General features: G+C 40.8%; 1 protein-coding gene across 3 annotated transcripts in view; it reads left to right on the top strand.

Moving 5' to 3' along the window:
- Window positions 1-20,730, top strand: part of ADAMTSL1 (ADAMTS like 1) — a 481,733-nt gene that overhangs the window by 137,437 nt on the left and 323,566 nt on the right. For all 3 annotated transcript variants that reach the window (XM_077249770.1, XM_077249780.1, XM_077249800.1), the window contains exon 4: window positions 166-402. In XM_077249770.1, the coding sequence (XP_077105885.1) occupies window positions 166-402 (237 nt within the window). The remainder of the gene's footprint in view (window positions 1-165; window positions 403-20,730) is intronic.

The following is a 20,730-nucleotide window of genomic DNA, read 5'->3' as shown; positions in this document are numbered from 1 at the left end:
ATATCGTGACATTGACTATTGTTCTTTGCTTCACAAATGATGAAAAATGCAACCTATTTTATAGGTTTACCAATTTTTTTACCATGTGCAGTTGTAACCAAATGTAATTTTCACTGCAAAATATTCTTATGTAATATATATATATATTTGCTTTCTGTCCAACAGGATTGTCCAGTAGAATCAGGAGATTTTCGAGCACAGCAGTGTTCTGCTCATAATGATGTGAAATATCAAGGACAATATAGAGAGTGGCTTCCGGTTCACAATGACCCTGAAAATCCTTGTTCTTTGAAGTGCCAAGCAAAAGGGACAACTCTTATTGTGGAGCTAGCTCCTAAAGTTTTGGATGGTACTCGCTGTTACACTGAGTCCTTGGATATGTGCATAAGTGGTCTATGCCAGGTAAGTTCATTTGAAGCAATATATTAAATAATAAATTTCCCCTTAAGTTTTGATGCTTATTTTCCTTCTCATTGGTTAAAAAACTGGCTGCTAACTGCTGAGAGTTGAACTCAGGATCCCAGTTTTGCAAAGCTACAGTGCTAACCACTGAGACACTGTGCTGAAGGCTGCATTTTTGTTTATACATTATTGGTGTCATTTGTGATTTTCGTGAGATGGAATATGTTAAAGTATGTAATATCGAGATAAAAAATATGCAGTTGAAACCATAAGTTTACATAAACTATATAAAAAGACACATATGCATGTTTCTCTCAATATCTGACTGACATGACATCAGAATAAAACTTTCCCGTTTTAGGTCAATTAGGATTACCATAATTATTAATATTTGCCAAATGCCAGAGTAATGAGAGAGAGAGAGAATGAGAGAGACATTTTTTTAAGGCATTTTTATTACTTACTGCAAAGTCAAAAGTTCGCATACACTAAGATTACTATGCCTTTAAACAATTCTGGACTGCCCATATGACGATGTCATGTGTTTGCAAGCTTCTGAGTTTTTTGGCAACATCTGAGTTAATTAGAGACACATTTGTGGATATATTTTAATGCACACCTGAAACACACTGCTTCTTTGTGTAGTATCATGGGAAAGTCTAAAAAAATCAGCCAAGATATCAGGAAGAGAACTGTGAAATTGCACAAGTCTGGCAAATCCTTGGGTACAATTTCAAGATACCTGAAGGTGCTTTGTTCAACTGTGCAAACAATTATACGCACGTACAAACAAGATGGGAATGTCCAGCCATCATAACGTTCAAGAAGGAGAGGGGTTCTGTGTTCCAGAGATGAACGGGCTTTAGTCCAACATGTGAATATCAACCCAAGGACATAAGCAAAAGACTTTGTGAAGATGATGGCGGAAGATGGTAAGATTGTGTCAGTATCCACAGTGAAACGAGTACTGTATCAACATGAGCTGAAAGGCCACTCTGCCAGGAAAAAGCCCTTACTCCACAAGAAACTTAAAAAGCCAGATTAATGTTTGCAAATACACACAATAACTCAGATGTTAATTTTTGTATACATGTCCTGTGGTCTGATGAAACTAAAATTTAACTTTTTGGGCATAATTACCATCGTTACGTTTGAAGGAAAAAGTGAGAAACTTGGAAGTCTAAGAACACCATCTCAACTGTGAAACATGTTGGTGGCAGCATCATGTTGTTGGGTTGTTTTGCTGCAGGAGGGACTGGTGCACTTCAGAACATAGATGACATCATGAGAAAAAGAAGATTATGTAGCAAATCTGAAGCAACATTTCAAGCAGCCAGGAAGTTAAAGCTTGGGAGGAAATGGGTCTTTCAAATGGACAGTGGCTCGAAACATACTACCAAAATGGTAACAAAGTGGCTTAACCCCTTAGTTGACAGTGCCAATTTGGTACTTAATTACCAAGCCAATTTTTACAATTCTGACCACTGTCACTTTATGTGGTTATAACTCTGGAACGCTTTAATGGATCCCGCTGATTCTGAGATTGTTTTTTCATGACATATTGTTCTTCAGGTTAATGGTAAAATTTCTTCGATATGCCTTGCATTTATTTATAAAAAAAAACAGAAATGTAGCGAAAATTTAGAAAATTTTGCAATTTTCAAACTTTGAGTTTTTATGCCCTTAAATCAGAGCGATATGTCACACAAAATACTTAATAAATAATATTTCCCACATGTCTACATCAGCACAATTTTGGAAACTATTTTTTTTGTTAGGAAGTTATAAGCGTTAAAAGTTGATCAGCGATTTTGCATTTTTCCAACAAAATTTACAAAACCATTTTTTTAGGGACCACCTCACATTTGAAGAGAGTTTGAGGGGTCAATGTAACAGAAAATACCCAAAAGTGACACTATTCTAGAAACTGCACCCCTCAGGGTACGCAAGACCCCATTCAAGAAATTTATTAACCCTTCAGGTGCTTCACGAGAACTAAAGCAATGTGGAAGGAAACAATGAAGATTTTACTTTTTTCACAAAAAACTTACTTTGGAACAAAAGTTTTAATTTTCACAAGCTATCAAGAGAAAATTGACCACAAAATTTGTTGCGCAATTTTTCCTGAGTACGCTGATACCCCATATGTGGAAAAAAGCCACTGTTTGGGCACATGGCAGGGCTCAGAAGAGAGGGAGCACCGTTTGACTTTTTGAACACAAAATTGGCTGGAATCAATGGTAGCGCCATGTTGTGTTTGGAGACCCCCTGATGTATCTAAACAGTGGAAACTCACCAATCCTAACTCCAACCCTAACCCCAACACACTCCTAACCCTAATCCCAACCATAACCCTAACCACAACCCTAACCCCAACACAACCCTTATCCCAACTCAAACAGCAAACCTAACCCCAACACACTCCTAACCCTAATCCCAACCTTAACCATAACCCTAACCACAAACCTAACCCTAACACACCCCTAACTCTAATCCCAACTCTAACCGTAATTCCAACCATAACCATAACCACAACCCTAACACTAGCCCAACCCTAACCCTAACTTTAGCCCAACCCTAACTCTAACTTTAGCCCAACTCTAACCCTAATTTTAGCCCAACTCACTTTAGCCTAACCATAACCAAACTTTAGCCCAACTCACTTTAGTGCAACTCTAACCCTAATGGAAAAATGGAAATAAATATATATTTTTTATTTTAATAATGCAAAAAACATGGCATCATGCAACAGTCATTTATAGGTGCCCAAGTAGGGTATCCAGACAGTCATATCAGCAGTATAGAAAAAACTTGGCTCTCAAGAAGTGAAAGAAGAGGGTTCCATTTATTTGCATCCAGACAGTAAATCATTATGAACGTTTTCGGTCCAAAATAGGACCTTCATCAGAACAGTCTTTTATCCGTATGGAGGGTATACATACAAATGTAAAAGATACAAGAGCAAAAAATACATGTCAGACAATGCAAAGCTATAAAATCAGATAATTCCATAATTAATTTAACATGTCAAGAAAAAGTACATAGAATATGGCACTTGCCATGGCTATCATATCCCACGGAGAGAGCATCAAGTTTAGGAAAAAAGCAGAATATTACATATGAGATAATATTTATATATCTAGTATCAAAGCAGTAAGGAAAAATTAAAGTAGAGCTGAAAAGGCGTATATAGAAATAATTGTACTGATTATAAACCAATAGGAAAAATCTATTGTTGCCGGATGCCGGGCGGCAGATCTCGGTGGGCGCACTGAGCATGCACCCACCATTTTCTCCTGGAAGAAGACGCTGGCGGCCCAGGGGACTTCAAGGGGGGTTGCAGGGACAGCGGAGGTACCAGGAGTGGATCGGGGGACCCTATTTCTCTTTCCTCTGACGTGCGATCACATCAGAGGAGACAGAAATTAAATGGAAAATCGGACTTTGGTTTTTTTTTTTGCGGTCGCCATTATAACATTAATAACGGCAATTGCAACACCGGGGTCAGTAAAGACTAACCTGAATCATGTTCTCTGGGGTTTCAGCCCCTGGTAGCCGAGACCACGGAACAATTCCGACTCTGGGGGGCACTACACCCTTATTCCTTATTCCTGTTGTTTAAATACCCTTAGGTGCTGCCGTTAAAAGGTGTATTGGCAGTCGTTAAGCGGTTAAGGATAACAAATTCAATGTTTTGGAGTAGCCATCACAAAGCCCTGAATCTCAATCCAAATGAAAATGTATGGGCAAAGCTGAAAAGTCAGGTGCGAGCAAGGCCACCTATAAACCTGGATCAGTTACACCAATTTTGTCAGGAGGAATAGGCCCAAATTCCGACCAACTAGTGTGAGAAGCTTGTGGAAGGATATCCCAAACGTTTGACTCAATTCATTCAGTTTAAGGGCAATGGTACCAAATACTAATGAAATGTATGTAAACTTTTGACTTTGTAGTAAGTAATAAAAATGCCTTAAAACAAACATTCTCTCTCTCTGTTAGGGTTGGCGGATCGCAATAAATATATATTATCATGAAATGCGATCGCAACCCGGGGTCCACCGTGCGGAGATGAAAAACTGCAGCTAGTAAACAATGGCGGAAGAGTGCGGCAAGCGATCTTAAAAACACACAGGGTTAAATGTCACCCTTTGTGAATTGTAACTAAGTACCCAACTCTGTTAGCTTCACAGAAGGGCAGAGAAAGAAATACAACTGTCCCTAGACAGTATGGCACAGCTCGATGCCACCCTAGTGAAAATAGCGCTACGTGAAATCCCCTGTTACTTCACAGGTGAGCGCAACCCTTTCAGGGGCAAGGAAACATGTAGAAGACACAGTCACAGTGTACACACTCACACGAACTCCTCTCCAGAGGTGCCGGAATTCTAAAGGCTATATGCCTGCCCTGAGCACACAGACAAGTCCACACTACCGTAGTGTTCCACACACCTATAACATAAATGATCTTATCACACTGACAGGCATGCCAAAGATCCTTGTATAGACTGTGCCAATCAGACAGGACCTTGCTCGCGGGCCAATCCGGAGCCGGCATGCTGACAACCGACCACCAATGAGAGGTCGCTACCTCACGAGCATGCTCAGTAGAGTGAATCTTGGACTTAGTCTCAGGAATGAATGCTCGCTGCTGTCTGTTGTTAGTTACCATAGCTAAACCTGGAGAGGCAGCGGTAAAAATGCGCACAGCCCGAGTCTGAGCAAGACGCTGAGACCGAAATCTTTGCTGAGCAGCATCTAGTGTGATCGAGACTGAATTAGAGACCGCAAAGGAAGATAAGGCTTGGGATCTATACCATGCAGAGGAAGAATCCCGGCGCCTAACGCAGTCTCTCTCTCTCATTGTGGCATTTGGCAAATATTAATAACTATGGTAATCCTAATTGACCTAAAACGTGAAAGGTTTATTCTGATTTCATGTCAGATATTGAGAAAAACATGCACATGTGTCTTTTTATATAGCGTATGTAAACTTCTAGCTTCAACTGTATATCTGTATGTACAGTAATTGTCAGAGCTATTGATCTGACATTGACACACAATAATGTGCGTGAATTTAACGGTCACTCAGTGACTGGTTGCTGAGAATATACTGTATGTGGTCATTTCACCCAATAGAAGATAGGGAGACAAGTCATTGCCAAACACTTATTTTCCAGCATAATAAGGAATTGCATTAGTTAAAATAATCTTTCTATTTGTTGATGTCAATACATACAAGATTTGTGGTGGATTTCACCCACTTTGTATCTGAAGATATTAATCTTACTGTATGTTTCCACGTTCTGTAAAGGCAGCGCTTTGGATGGAGCAGATACCCGCTCTGTCCAAAGCGCTACCAGCTTATGTACAGAGCAGATACCCGCTCTGTCCAACGTGCTACCGGCTTTTGTACATGTGGTGATTCTGCTTGTGTTCATTGAACCATGTGGAATCACCGCATCCTATACATAGAACTGTGCTATTTGTCTTGCAGAGACTGAGTGTCTCCACAAGATAAATAGACATGCTGCAGTCTAGAAAGACGCGCCGCATGTGCGTATACGCAGGTCTGCCACCTGCATCTTTGAACGCATAGTGGAGATGGTATTTCATAAAATCTCATCCACTATGCTGTAACATCTGTGTGCTCCGGATTGAACGCTGCAGCCGCAGTGAATACTGAACGTGGAAACATACCCTCAGGGTAGGTTCACATGAGCATATAAGTTGGTCAGAGTTTCATCCAGAAAAGTGGGACAATTTTTCTCTCACTTGTCATCTGTGTGCAGTCCGTATGCAAGTCATTTTAATACTCAGCAGCTATTAATCACTTACAGGACCATTTGCAGTTTTATGTTACAGAATAACCATGTATCCGTAAAAATCTGATGTTACTCTGTGACTCCGTATGACATCCAATCTTCTTTTACACATCCATAGACTTGAATGGGTGATTTCCATCCGATTTATAGAAGAAACTAAGGCATGCTGCAATTTTTTTCACATGCAGATTTGGTTAGTGAAAGAAATTGCTCATATGTGCTCCCCCATTGAATAGTATTAGTCTGAGTGCTGTCGTTTTTTTTGACAGTCAGCACTCGGATCAAAAATACGGTCATGTGCACAAGCCCTAAGTTGCATAGCCAACTTTAATTTTTCTACCATGGAACTCACGGGATGGTTTCCAATTGAATCATTTATATCATGCCTTTAAACCAGTTTTACTTCTATCTTTCTCTGCACTTGAGTGATATGTACTTTACGAAGTAAGATAATGCAGACCTTTGTCCTATGTTTCTTAAGAAGTATCACTTTACATTACTTGAGCATTCGAAGTAAACATTATTTAGAGTGTAGAAATATAGAGGGGGGGGGGGGAATAAGTATTTGATCCCTTGCTGATTTTGTAAGTTTGCCCACTGACAAAGACATGACCAGTCTATAGTTTTAAGGGTAGGTTAATTTTAACATGCAAATAAATTTGTATAATTTATACAATGTGATTTTCTGGATTTTATTTTTGATATTCTATCTCTCAATGTTAAAATTGACCTACAATTAAAATTATAGGCTGTCTCTGTCAGTGGGTAAACTTACTGAATCAGCAAGGGATCAAATACTTTTTTCCCCCACTGAATGCTAGTACACATACTAAATGCTTTCACAAAGAAGCATGATATTTGGTCAGACACTGCATGCATGTACAGTATTTATGTAGGAGTGCTAATACAGACTATAAATCGGAGGGCTGCTGTACATTGTGTAACTATGTAGTGAAGCTTACTAAAGACACTTGAAGATCTTGGGAAATGCACAAAGGGTGTATTACAATTCCAAGTACTTTCTGATTGACAAGGTCATTTCTAGGAATGCTGCCATTTTCGTAGACTGGCGCCATGCATATTGTGAGTGGCCAGGTCCATGGTGTTCACGTTAGTGTGACTTTTGAAATATTTTGTCTAATGGTACACTTTAACTTTTTGGCATTCACATTACATGTGTGTTAATATCTGAAATATTGTATCTATTTATATGCTTTTAGTTTTTTTAGAAGTAATTGAAATGTAATTCAGAAACATAAGTATTTTTTATTTTTATTCATTCTGATAGCTAATACTATAATGGATTTTAAAGAATGCCTTAAAAATGAATATTGTGAACAAATCAAACATAAGATGTTGTAATTTATGAAATCTTTTATTGACTGGCATGGGCAACTCCACAACCCTTTAGCTTCCTACAGTTCATTCATGGCAAACCATAGGTTCCCGATTCTTGACAAACTGATAGGGAGTCTGTTGGTTGGCGGAGATTATAACTGAGTAAATTAAACATGGAAGCCATTATTATAGCAGTATAGTAGAGTGTTGCTTTTTAAGCAATTGCATATTATATGGTGCTAACACTTTTAATATTCTTCCCAAGTCCAGAGATCACTATATATGAGCATAGACTGTTCTGACTAGTCAGTTTATAACATTAACATGATAAAGTCTGTTTGTTAAAAAGAAAATAGGAGTGTAATTGAGTCTTCAGTGTTTTCAGGCGAACGGCGTTTGTAGATTTTGTATGGCTGTCAGCATCTGTCTAGTTTCGAGATTATCTGGGCATTGACTCCTGTGAAATGAGATTCCCTGCAGTTCTGCACCACTGTTTAATATGGAAATGAGCCCCCAAGTTGTTATTTGTTTTTCTTCCCGCTTCATTTCCCTTGGCATTGGGTCTCTGAGCTGAGCCAACACTGCTGGCCCTTTTGTGTAGGAAGAAAAATTCTTCTGGCCGAATCTAAATTGGCAGTGTAAAGCTACGGGTAAGCAATATACTCTAACCTTGTCCTTTGCGTACTTTAAATCCACTGGGGCTTATACCTCTTCCACCACCACTTTCCTAAATAGTCCCAAGAGCTTGGCTTGGATGGCTAACATGTTTTCTTTATTCCCCCTCTTTCTTTTCAAGGAGAGAGAGAGAGTGCAGGAGCCAGGTTAAACAAAGACTCGTAGTAGGAGAGAGTGAATATTAAAAACAAAACATGTTTCATGCTGGGTCTCAGGACTCTCCGTCTCCACTGTCTGATGCTCCCTTGGTTCAGAATGGTAGCCTAGCCTGTTAGGGGGCATTGCCCAGCAATGCCTCTTTGGCAGCAAAGTCTTGTACATATCAGCTTGCATTGAATGAAAGAAGTCACAAAGCCAAATCAGAGTTACTAAATCATTTCTATCTAGAGAAAAATTGTTAGCAGCGAATGGACCTCATTTGCATATGTTAAGAGTTCCAATTAATTTTTAAAATAAATGTGAACTATAGCTTTATGTCACAGTTCACTCAGAAACACCCAAACTCTTTGTGTCTTTATTAACTTAGACCATCTATCTTTTTCATGGGCACAGAAATCTTGGCAGAGTTCGTATAGCTTCATTTCTTTGTAACTCTTTCTAGTTACCAATGGTAAGTAGTGAGAGGATTAAAGGAATTTGCTAAGAGTATAACATAGAATACCACATATAAAATGAGATTGTACCAATACACTCTATAATGAAACAATGGCAACTGTGCACTGGAGGTGATAATATGAACTTATCATCAAATGGTTAATGAGGGAAACTCCCGGGAGACAAAAAAAACCAAGAATTCAGTTGCAGTTATATCACTCAGGACAACATGACATTTTTACTGATCAGGGCAAAAAAATACATCCAAAAATGTTGCACATTGGTTGCTTGGTTGACCCAGTTTAGTATAGCAGGGCTGGAATATCAAAGAGCAAAAAAATGTAATTCAACACCACTGGTCGATGGCTTTTGTATTGATAGGTTTTAATTGAGACAACCTTAAAAACTAATGAGATGATGTGTTGTGAGTCAAGATAGCTATTGCTGCATCAGTACATGTTGTAGTTATGTGTGAAAAATGACACTTTGTAACGGGGAGACTAGGTGGGCAAGAGCTAATAACCCGGGCCCCTGCAATTTCCCTCAGACTAGGGAAATCCTGACTGACCCTCTACCTAGAGTTTACACTGATGGTGTGCATGTCTAGGCCTCGACCCTCGCCCTGTCTCCTGTTTCAACCCTAGGCTGAAACCATCGCCCACCACCCAGTGAAAAGATCATACACCAATACCCACAGTTAGAAGAGACAAGGATAACGGAAAATATACACCACGCCGCAGTCACTCAGGAATACACTATAAATGCGCAGGGCAAAATAAATACAAATATAGAAAGGAGTAAATAAGACAAAGGGAAATACACCACCAGCAACGATACTCCAACTTCTAGCTCACCACTCCGGACCGAGATAACAACGCACAAGACAGAAGCTATAATCGGCAACGCCCAAAACTATTTAAAGGCAATGGGCATGGCCCAGCTTCCATTCCATTCAGGTAAATTAACCCCGGACCAGCTAGATAAAATCTAGCCGACGCCAATGAGCACATAGTGGTCAAAAGCGGAATTACCGCTGTCTGTCGAACGACCTGGTCTGAACAGCGTCCGACATGACACACTTGTCTTGAGAATATAACATCTTTGTGGCTTAAGGGTCAATGTCTCTCCTTGTCGAGACAAGCCTGGCTTATCAGTGTAAGGAGACTTATAGGCAATGCACTGCTCCTGTAGGAAAATAAATATCCAAATTGCCTGTTCGGAGAGGAAAAGGACTTGAACTCTAGTGCCACCATTGGAAGAAGCAATGCAACAAGTCAATATTGACCCTTTAACAAGTCTTGCTCATGACTTAGGATAAAAGCCAAACCTGAATCTCTATTTGCAGACACGTGTTTCAGGGGTCTCTTCCTCTTTGAAGAGGCAATTGGTATAACGTCTTTGGGAAACTTTCATCATCACAGTCAAGATACCATGCTGTGATGGTTCTGAGAAACATAAAAGTAGAAGTTAGTTATATTAGGGTAAAGAGCGAATTAACATTTATTAAAATGTAATAAAGATGACATAAGACGACGTACATTTTTTTCATTTAATATTACCGCATTCCTTTTAGAGACATCTGTTCTGTATTGACACACATTATAGCTATTCCATGTGTGATGACATATCATGTAATAATATGACTAAAGAGAGCATAAACAAAAATAAAGAAGGAAACCAGCAAAACAGTATGGAGCCGATACATAATAAACTGCTTCTGTGCCTTGCGGGAATATAGACCAGGAAAACAATTAAAAGCTATATACTGTATTTAAGTTTTGTTTCCAGTTATTACACTGTGTAAATACAAAACCAATAGCCTAAAATATTGTATTAGAATGACAGCTTCTAACATAGAATTATAATGGATTCTATCATAAAAGACAATTTCTTGTTTATGGTTAGTGAAAATGCCTTATGTAGCTCACTTGTCAGCTTTTCTATATAGACTGGGACAGAGTCAGTTGAGTCATCTCATTAAAATTAGAGCTATTATCAAGGAATATAGTGGAATATATCCACGCTGCCAGACAATTCAGAATACAAAATATAGTTAAAGGATGATGGTGGTTTATTCTGCGCGTTCCAAAGTCATCATGACTTCTTCAGGAAATACCACAAAGTCTTTGTGGTATTTCCTGAAGAAGAAGTCATGATGACTTCGAAATATGACTTTGGAAATGTTTCACAAATTGTTATTTCCATTGTGCTCTCTCATGCCTCTAATAGTACACCTAAAGGCCCCGTCTCACATAGCGAGATCGCTAGCGAGATCGCTGCTGAGTCACAAGTTTTGTGACGCAACAGCGACCTCAGTAGCGATCTCGCTATGTGTGACACGTACCAGCGATCAGGCCCCTGCTGCGAGATCGCTGGTCGTGTCGGAATGGCCTGGACCGTTTTTTGATCGTTGAGGTCCCGCTGACATCGCTGAATCGGTGTGTGTGACACCGATCCAGCGATGTCTTCACTGGTAACCAGGGTAAACATCGGGTTACTAAGCGCAGGGCCGCGCTTAGTAACCTGATGTTTACCCTGGTTACCAGCGTAAATGTAAAAAAAAAAAAACAGTCCATACTCACCATCTGATGTCCGTCAGGTCCCTTGCCGTCTGCTTCCTGCTCTGACTGAGCGCCGCAAAGTGAAAGTGAAAGTACAGCACAGCGGTGACGTCACCGCTGCGCTCTGCTCTCACTGTACGGCCGGATCTCAGTCAGAGCAGGAAGCAGACGGCAAGGGACCTGACGGACATCAGATGGTGAGTATGTACTGTTTGTTTTTTTTGGTAACCAGGGTAAACATCGGGTTACTAAGCGCGGCCCTGCGCTTAGTAACCCGATGTTTACCCTGGTTACCCGGGTGCTGCAGGGGGACTTCGGCATCGTTGAAGACAGTTTCAACGATGCCGAAGTCGTTCCCCTGATCGTTGGTCGCTGGAGAGAGCTGTCTGTGTGACAGCTCCCCAGCGACCACACAGCGACAAAACAGCGACGCTGCAGCGATCAGCATCGTTGTCTGTATCACTGCAGCGTCGCTGTGTGTGACGGGGCCTTTACTCTCTATGATTTAAAAGAATTGGACTCCCACTGCCCTCCCCCTCCCAATACCCTACCTTCCCCTGCACCCATTAAATTTTTCTGATGATTTGTTTGTTCGTTATAAATTGTTGCATGTCCCATAATTTATCCTCTACAGGTTACCATGTCATTTTATTACTACTAACATTTTTTTATTTTACAGTACCTGACCAATTTACTGCCTGTACCTGTGAACAGATTATTGTTTAATTGTAACCTTCGTTGTTATCATTTTATAAAATCATAATAAAAAGAATTTTAAAAATAAATAAAAAAATTCAGTATATTTACAGAGGTACACCTAAAAATGATGTACTGTAGAAACTACCGTTGAGTTGGTTCATTTTTTTAAGTGTTTTAGTGATGATAATTTAGCTGTACTACTTTTGTATGGCATTACAAATTTGCCACAGAAGTTGTATACTGGTATTTTCTGAGATAGAGCTTGCATTTTCAGATTTTTATTAGAGAGTAAAAAAAAATAAACAAAAAGAAGTTTTACTGCAATTCATATCCTCAAAGGAATAAGATACAGTTAAGCAGAATAGCCAAAGTCTAAAAGCCTTACCTGGTTTTGGAGCCACAGTCTTTTGGTGTCGGACTTAGAGGACCCAGGCAACTTTCCCAGTGGAGCTCGGAAATGTTTGACAAATTGTTATTTCCATTTCTTATCACTTACCTGATCTTAAAAATATTGATCTGGGTTAGAGAAATCACTTACAATTCAGTTAATTTACAGAGCTATGCTTAAATTCCTTTAGGATTACTCAGTGTTTACTAGTATAAAGCAAAATGATTACATACATGCAGTTAAAGTACCCAAATATCTTTTAGACACTACTGTCTACTTCCACTTATCAATTTCCGCATCACTGTTTGAGTCAGAAAAGTCTGAATCTGGACTTACATTTTAAATAACAGGTCCTCTATTTATGAACTTCACCGTTTTGGGGGATGGAGGCTTTACTTGCACAGGACTACATTAAGATTACTATTTGATTATTTGCTATTCTAGTTCTTGTTTGTTAACAGGTCTAAGCATTGCTGCAGTTTTCAGTTTTTTAAGTACTGCAATTAACATACCGTATTTTCCGGCGTATAAGACGACTGGGCGTATAAGACGACCCCCCAACTTTACCAGTTAAAATATAAAATCTTCTTAAAAGTCGGGGGTCTTCTTATACACCCTATGTCGTCTTATAGGGCCGGTGAATATGTGCCTTTTGGGGGGGGGGGGAGTGATCCTGATGACGAGGGGGCGTCTCACAGGAAAGTGAGTATCCCCCATTACCTTATCGTAGCGGTGCAGCGTGGGGGTCTCAGTGCTGGGAGTGGCGGCGGCGGCTGCTGTGCTCTGGTGCGGCGGCTGCTGTGCTCTGGTGCGGCGGCTGCTGTGCTCTGGTGCGGCGGCTCCTCTTCTGTGTGGGGCCTCTGTGCTGTGCGGTGGCGGCGGCATATCTTTATCCAGTTGGGGCTCCTCCGGCATCTCCTTAGCCCTGGAGGCCCCGCCGCAACTCCATGAGTGCAATGCAGCGGCCATTTTCCCGGAGGCAGCTCAATAGGTGCGATGCGGTGGCCTCCGGGAAAATGGCCGCTGCTCAGATTCAGATCTCGTCCCGAAATCTCGGGACACGAGATCTGAATCTGAGCAGCGGCCATTTTCCCGGAGGCCACCACATTGCACCGATGGAGTTGCGGCGGGGCCTCCAGGGCTAAGGAGATGCCGGAGGAGCCCCAACTGGATAAAGATACGCCGCTGCCGCCGCCACCGCACAGCACAGAGGCCCCACACAGAAGAGGAGCCGCCGCACCAGAACACAGCAGCTGCCGCCGCTCCCAGCACTGACACCCCCACGCTGCACCGCTAGGATAAGGTAATGGGGATTACTCACTTTCCTGTGAGACGCCCCCTCGTCATCAGGATCACTCCCCCTCCCCACCCACCATATACACCGGCGTACAAGTCGATTCCCGGCGTATAAGACGACCCCCGACTTTTAAGAAGATTTTCGGGGGTTAAAAAGTCGTCTTATACGCCGGAAAATACGGTACCTAAACTTTTTAAAAGGACAAATGTTTGTATTCAGTGCTCCAGATTAATGGACTTACTAATGTTCTCCTGCTATGTATTTACCAAAATAAAGCTGAACTTTCCAGTCCCTGCCCCAGAGCAACTGCATTCTGTAAGAGGGCTCCTGAAAGTGTTTCTCTATAAACAGGCTTTCCCAATCTGTATTATCAGACACATTACTGACATTTGTAGAACAAAACAATCTCGTGTTTTAAGGAAAGAAAAAAACTCTTGGAAATAAATACTGTTTTGTTCCTACATTTAAATGTGATTTCGAAATAATATTGACTAACGCTTTTTTGTTGTTTACAATTATGAATTGTGTAATCTACCTGTCGTTCTCTTGTGGCCTGGTTGGCCAAAAGATTTTCCAAGAAGAAAATATTGCTTACATTATGAAGGCTTCCAACATGCCACAAAAATGTGACCAGACTCCAAACTATTAACAGTGAATTGAACATAAGGAAAGCACCAAGTTTGCCCAGTTTCTCCTATCACTCAGTGAACTAAGAGTTAGACTAAATGTCTAGCATTTACTAGTAAGCATCACTGGAGAATAAAATCCCCCGTCTCCACCAAGCCTAGCTAGACAGTTAATGCTCAGATTATAATAAACAGAGAGAGTATGGAATGTGACATGGAAAACACACAAGTGTCTTGTAAACAGTTATGCTTGTAATTTGCATAGTGATTCAATAAACTGCCTTTCCCAGGCTTTCTAAGGCAATAAATGAAAAGTGGCAAACACAATATACATATCTCATATAACCATAAAGGTCATTCTAGGATTGCCTAGATTGAAATGTTTGCATTACAACTATTCATTGTGTAGAAGGCGCTCATCATGCATCATGTTTTAATCTTATTTAAGATGCTACAAAACCAAATATTATTGTACAGCATTTTGAAGCCAACATATGGAAGTGTGATGTATTCTAAATTTCAAACTATTATATTTATACAACTCCTCAATATAATCTTTAAAGGAATTCAAAGTTGGAACTTTATGTTAACTCTATGAAAGTTTGAGGTTACAAAATATTGGCCATTTTTTCTATAACCAGTGCTACTCTGGTTCAAGGGTAGCATGTGGTAAGACAGCTCAGCCTGATTCACTCACTTAAGTTAAAATGCATATTTAAAGGGAAACTGTCAGGTTCAATAATGGTATTACCCTTTAGATATAGGGTTAATCTGCGGGCTAAGGGCTCGCTCTCATCTGCGGATTAAAAATCGCTCCAATGCTACTTCTGAAAATTTGGATGAGTGTCGTGTGAGTACCCTGCAATTTTTCTCAACTAGTATCCATATGACATATGCATGACATGCAAAGCGTTTTTAACATCAGCTTAAAGTAGTAAGTACATAGTAATTCCCTATGTAATTTAAAACTAATTTACAAACTAATAAAGTAATCTTATATACAGATATAGATTGAATAAATAGGACAGATGTTCTGTAGATATTTAATGTCACAAGCCCCCTACATATAATAAACTAGCACCCTGTAGCCTTTCATGTGGCACTAAAGGGTGCTTAGCCTTATTTAGACTATTAAATAAATAATTAATCTAAAAAATGGTATGGGATCCCCCTTATTTTTAATAACCAGCTAAGGCAAAGCAGGCAGCTGTGACCTGGTCTTATTAGTCTGGGAAGGGGCTAATAAACATGGAGCTTCTCAGTCTATTATTATTATTATCTCACAGCTGTTTGCTTAGCCTTTGCTTTTTATTAAAAAGGGTGGATTCTCCCCCAAAAAATATGTAGGGTACCCCCTATTTTCAACAACCAGCAAAGGCTAAGCAGACAGCTTTGGGCTGATATTAATAGGCTGGGAAGGGCCTCGTCCCAGCCTAATAAGGCCAGCTCTGTCAGACACCCCCATTACTAACCCCGTAGTCAGAAGAAATAAACACACACAGAATAGTCCTATAATTTTAAAAAGCACTCCTCAACAATGACCCTGTTTTAACCATTTATTAATCACAAAAATTAACCACTGGGATCTGCCATAATCCATAATTTGGAGGTTGCACAACGATCCCCGTCTTTGTTGTCCAATCTATGGAGTTCTGTTTAGGGATCGTAGCTTCATAGACTAGAGCAGCAGCCCCTGCGGGGTCTCGCGCTGCGCAGCATGAGAACACAGCTGCTGTGATGAGCAATGACGTTAATAAGGTTACTGTCACCGCTTGCAGTGGGAGAACTTACTGCACAGAGAGAGAACCAGCAGTAACAGCAGACACCTCTCCACTACTGAGCCCTGGGCTTGATGTGATTGGACATTACACAGCTGACATAAACCCCAAACCTATTACCCCGATTGCTACCTGGGCAGTCAGAAAGAGCCGAGGCTAAGTGCCAGATTTGGCGCATCTAATGGATATACCATTTCTGAGGCAGCTAAGGGTTGGTTTTATTAGGGGGACCCCACGACATTTTTTTAGGGTCTCCTCTTTTTAAATACCAGTAAAGGCTGTGAGCTGATATTAATAGGCTGGAAGCTCCATGGATATTGTTCCCTTCACAGACTATTAAGACCATGTCAGAACTGTCTGCTTTCCTTTAGCTGGTTATTAATAATTGGGGGGATTCCACTACATTTTTTTCATTTATTAGCTAAATCCATGTACAGTAAACTACATATGCATCATATATCGCACTGACATATTTCTATGTATTTATTCTATCTATATATCTTAAAGTAACCAACAGCAGAAAAAACGCCGTAGCACTCACCAGGTCGGCAGTTCAGATTTTCTTTATTAAATCACACACAAAGAGGCATCTTCATGGCACGGGGATGTGGGGGAGTGCAGACATAGCAGATGAGACGACGGCCGTTTCGCGCTAAGAGGAGCGCTTCCACGGGTCTGCCTGAGAGGAAGTGACGCCGCAATAAGAAGGTGAGTAATTACATCACTCCTCCTGCGTCAATTTCCAATCAGGCGAAAAAGTGCACAGTGCTATTAAAAACATTTAAAAACAAGCATCAGAGGTATACTGATCAAGAATACAAAATGTAGAAAAGTACATTTCCAAGAAAAGGGACATAGATAATAACCCTAGAGTGCAAAAATCACAGCGAAAAAAATGAATAAAGCACCAATAACAATAACAAATAGCGACTATTAAGTAAAATACAAATGCGGTCAGACTGGATTATCGCGGGACCTGTAAAATGAAAGGAAACCATTAACACACCACGTCTATTCACGTGCATAAACTGATGAATACCACTAACTTAATGCGGGAGTGGCGTATCTAAGGTTATAAGAAAATGGACATGTCCACTCTATCATTCATACCGGCTGGGCCGGTGGCTCGTGTTCGCAAAATCCATTTAGCCTCCTGTCGTAACAGTATTTTATGGAGGTCGCCTCCCTGTGCGGGGAGAGAGATTCTCTCAATCCCCGCAAAGGTCAATACATCAGAATCCCCTCCGTGAATTTCTCTAATATGCTCGATCAATCTCGGAGCACCCTTTCCTGAAAGAATGGATTTGGAATGTTCTCTGAACCTTACATACAGCTTACGAATAGTTTTGCCAATATAAAATCTTCTACATGGGCAAAATACCACATAGACTACATACTCTGTTTTGCAAGAAATAAATTGACGAACGGTATGTACAATGGGACCAATGTTCAGTATTTGCCCGGTTATGTGAAAACGGCAATAGTGGCAATGGCCACATCGATAATTCCCTTTTGGGATACTTCGTTCCAGCCACGTAGTTCTATCCTTGGTCACCCGATTATGAATTAGCATATCTCTAATACGAGTCCCTCGTCTGTTAGATATTAATGGACCACCTACAGTTTTACCTACTAATTCTCTGTCTCTCTCCAAAATATGCCAATGCTTTCGAATGGTAGATCTAATTTCCCGATCTAACGGACCGTATTGAAAGCAAAACGTGAATTGCTGATCAGACATATCATGCCGATTATCTCTTATACCCTGTACTCTAGTCTCCACCCGGCTAGCTGCAGACTCTAATATTGCATCAGGATAGCCTCTATCACGGAGCCTAGAAAAAAGCTTCAGATTGTAGCTTAAAACCCAAGGAGGGAAATTTAGACAACGTAAGCGGCGTTTTAATAAAAAGAAAAAATCTCATCCATTTAACAGCAGAGATTATTTAACAACCGAATCCGACTCCAGCTTAAGTGAGAGCCTGTCCACCAATATGGACTCCCCAGGAGAGACTTCCCTCGGGGCTCAAGCTACTGCACCAACCCCTTTAGGAGGAAAACACGGAGGGGCAAACGGAAACACCGGCCCCGAATGGCGGCGCAAGAGAAAATTTGTCTCATGGAGGCAGGAACGATATTAGAATTTTCTCCTAATGACTGCGTAGCTAATTTAACTCACCGAGTATTGAACTCAGCCCAACTATCCTTACTCTCTAAGGGCTTGAATTACTGTGTGCCTGACAGTTTTGATTTTGTTTCTTTCCAAATAGATATGTTTAAGGCTATAAGAAAAATGCATCTTTATAAGTTCTTTCGTTCCAGTACTACAGAGTCCAGCAGTTTGGAAGGAGAACGCCCTTGTAAGGTGGGTCCTCTGGGCTTCATGGTTAATGCACAAAATGAAGCACTTGCAGACTTGTATGATGATGCGAGATTTTTATTAAGCCTTAATTACCCGGATGTGGACAATAGTATTCCTGTGCCCAGTGGTAGTAAAGTCTCCCCCTTTTTGGGTGGGGTACCTTCCTCATATATGCCCCCAACATCACCGGGCAACATGATTGACTTATTCGAAACCCTTGTCCTGAAAGACATGGAAGCCCTAGTGTATAAAAAAGCTGCCCCTAATTTAACAAATGAGGAGACCAAAGCCCTAAAAGAAATAATCAGCTGGACTGATGTAATCATCCGTCCCGCTGATAAAGGGGGAAAAACCGTTATTTTGCCAAAGGAAGCCTATTTGGCTGAAGCTAATCGGCAGTTGTCAGATACATCAATTTACGCTAGGTTGCAAGGTGACCCGACTTTGAAATATAAAGGTGAATTGTGCACTTTTCTTAGAAGAGCAGTAGAAAATGGGGTAATTCCACAAAGGAAGGCAGAAAAGTTATTTCCTGACTTTCCTACTAAACCCCATTGGTACTATCTTCCCAAGATCCACAAATCCATGACTGCTCCCCCTGGGAGACCAATCGTGTCTGGAATTGGCTCTTTAACAGAGCCTTTATCCCAGTACATTGACTGGCTCCTACGCCCCCTCCTCTCTGACGTGCCGTCCTATATTAAGGACACTAACTCATTCCTGAATCAGATACAGGGCTTTGAATGGCAGCCGGGGTTCTCCATGGCCTCCATTGATGTGGTCAGTCTGTACACTAACATCCCCCAGAAGTTGGGAGTAAACACTATTAAACGTACATTGGAGACTACCAATAACAGTCAGGAGTACATAGATTTTGTGTGTGGAGGATTGGACTTTATTTTAAGCCACAATGCCTTCACCTTTCTTGACATCTGGTACAGGCAGACCACTGGGACCGCCATGGGGACCCCGGCTGCATGTACATTCGCCAATCTGTATATGGCTGTCTTCGAAGAAGACTACATTTATTCACATAATAACAGGTTTTTGAGACATATAAAACTTTTCGTTAGGTACGTCGACGATTTGTTCATGGTATGGGACGGCACGGAAGTTGAATTTAATTTATTTGTGGACTACCTTAATTGTAACAACGTAATGGGCATGTCTTTTACCCACAAATTTGGGGGCACGAGTTTAGAATTTTTGGACGTTTTTGTGGAGGTTATAGAAGATAGGCTATGTACATCTATATTTCGTAAACCTACTGCAGTAAATTCAATTCTACACTATAATAGCTTTCACCCTAATCATGTCAAAAAGTCACTGCCATATAGTCAATTATTACGAACCCGACGCATTAATAATACACAAGAAGGTTTTAAGCTACAATCTGAAGAGCTTTTTTCTAGGCTCCGTGATAGAGGCTATCCTGATGCAATATTAGAGTCTGCAGCTAGCCGGGTGGAGACTAGAGTACAGGGTATAAGAGATAATCGGCATGATATGTCTGATCAGCAATTCACTTTTTGCTTTCAATACGGTCCATTAGATCAGGAAATTAGATCTACCATTCGAAAGCATTGGCATATTTTGGAGAGAGACAGAGAATTAGTAGGTAAAACTGTAGGTGGTCCATTAATATCTAACAGACGAGGGACTCGTATTAGAGATATGCTAATTCATAATCTGGTGACCAAGGATAGAACTACGTGGCTGGAACGAAGTATCCCAAAAGGGAATTATCGATGTGGCCATTGCCACTATTGCCGTTTTCACATAACCGGGCAAATACTGAACATTGGTCCCATTGTACATACCGTTCGTCAATTTATTTCTTGCAAAACAGAGTATGTAGTCTATGTGGTATTTTGCCCATGTAGAAGATTTTATATTGGCAAAACTATTCGTAAGCTGTATGTAAGGTTCAGAGAACATTCCAAATCCATTCTTTCAGGAAAGGGTGCTCCGAGATTGATCGAGCATATTAGAGAAATTCACGGAGGGGATTCTGATGTATTGACCTTTGCGGGGATTGAGAGAATCTCTCTCCCCGCACAGGGAGGCGACCTCCATAAAATACTGTTACGACAGGAGGCTAAATGGATTTTGCGAACACGAGCCACCGGCCCAGCTGGTATGAATGATAGAGTGGACATGTCCATTTTCTTATAACCTTAGATACGCC

This window comes from Ranitomeya variabilis, chromosome 1, assembly GCF_051348905.1.
Source record: "Ranitomeya variabilis isolate aRanVar5 chromosome 1, aRanVar5.hap1, whole genome shotgun sequence".
Classification (NCBI taxonomy): Eukaryota; Metazoa; Chordata; class Amphibia; order Anura; family Dendrobatidae; genus Ranitomeya; species Ranitomeya variabilis.
This window is presented reverse-complemented; position numbering and strand designations above follow the sequence as displayed.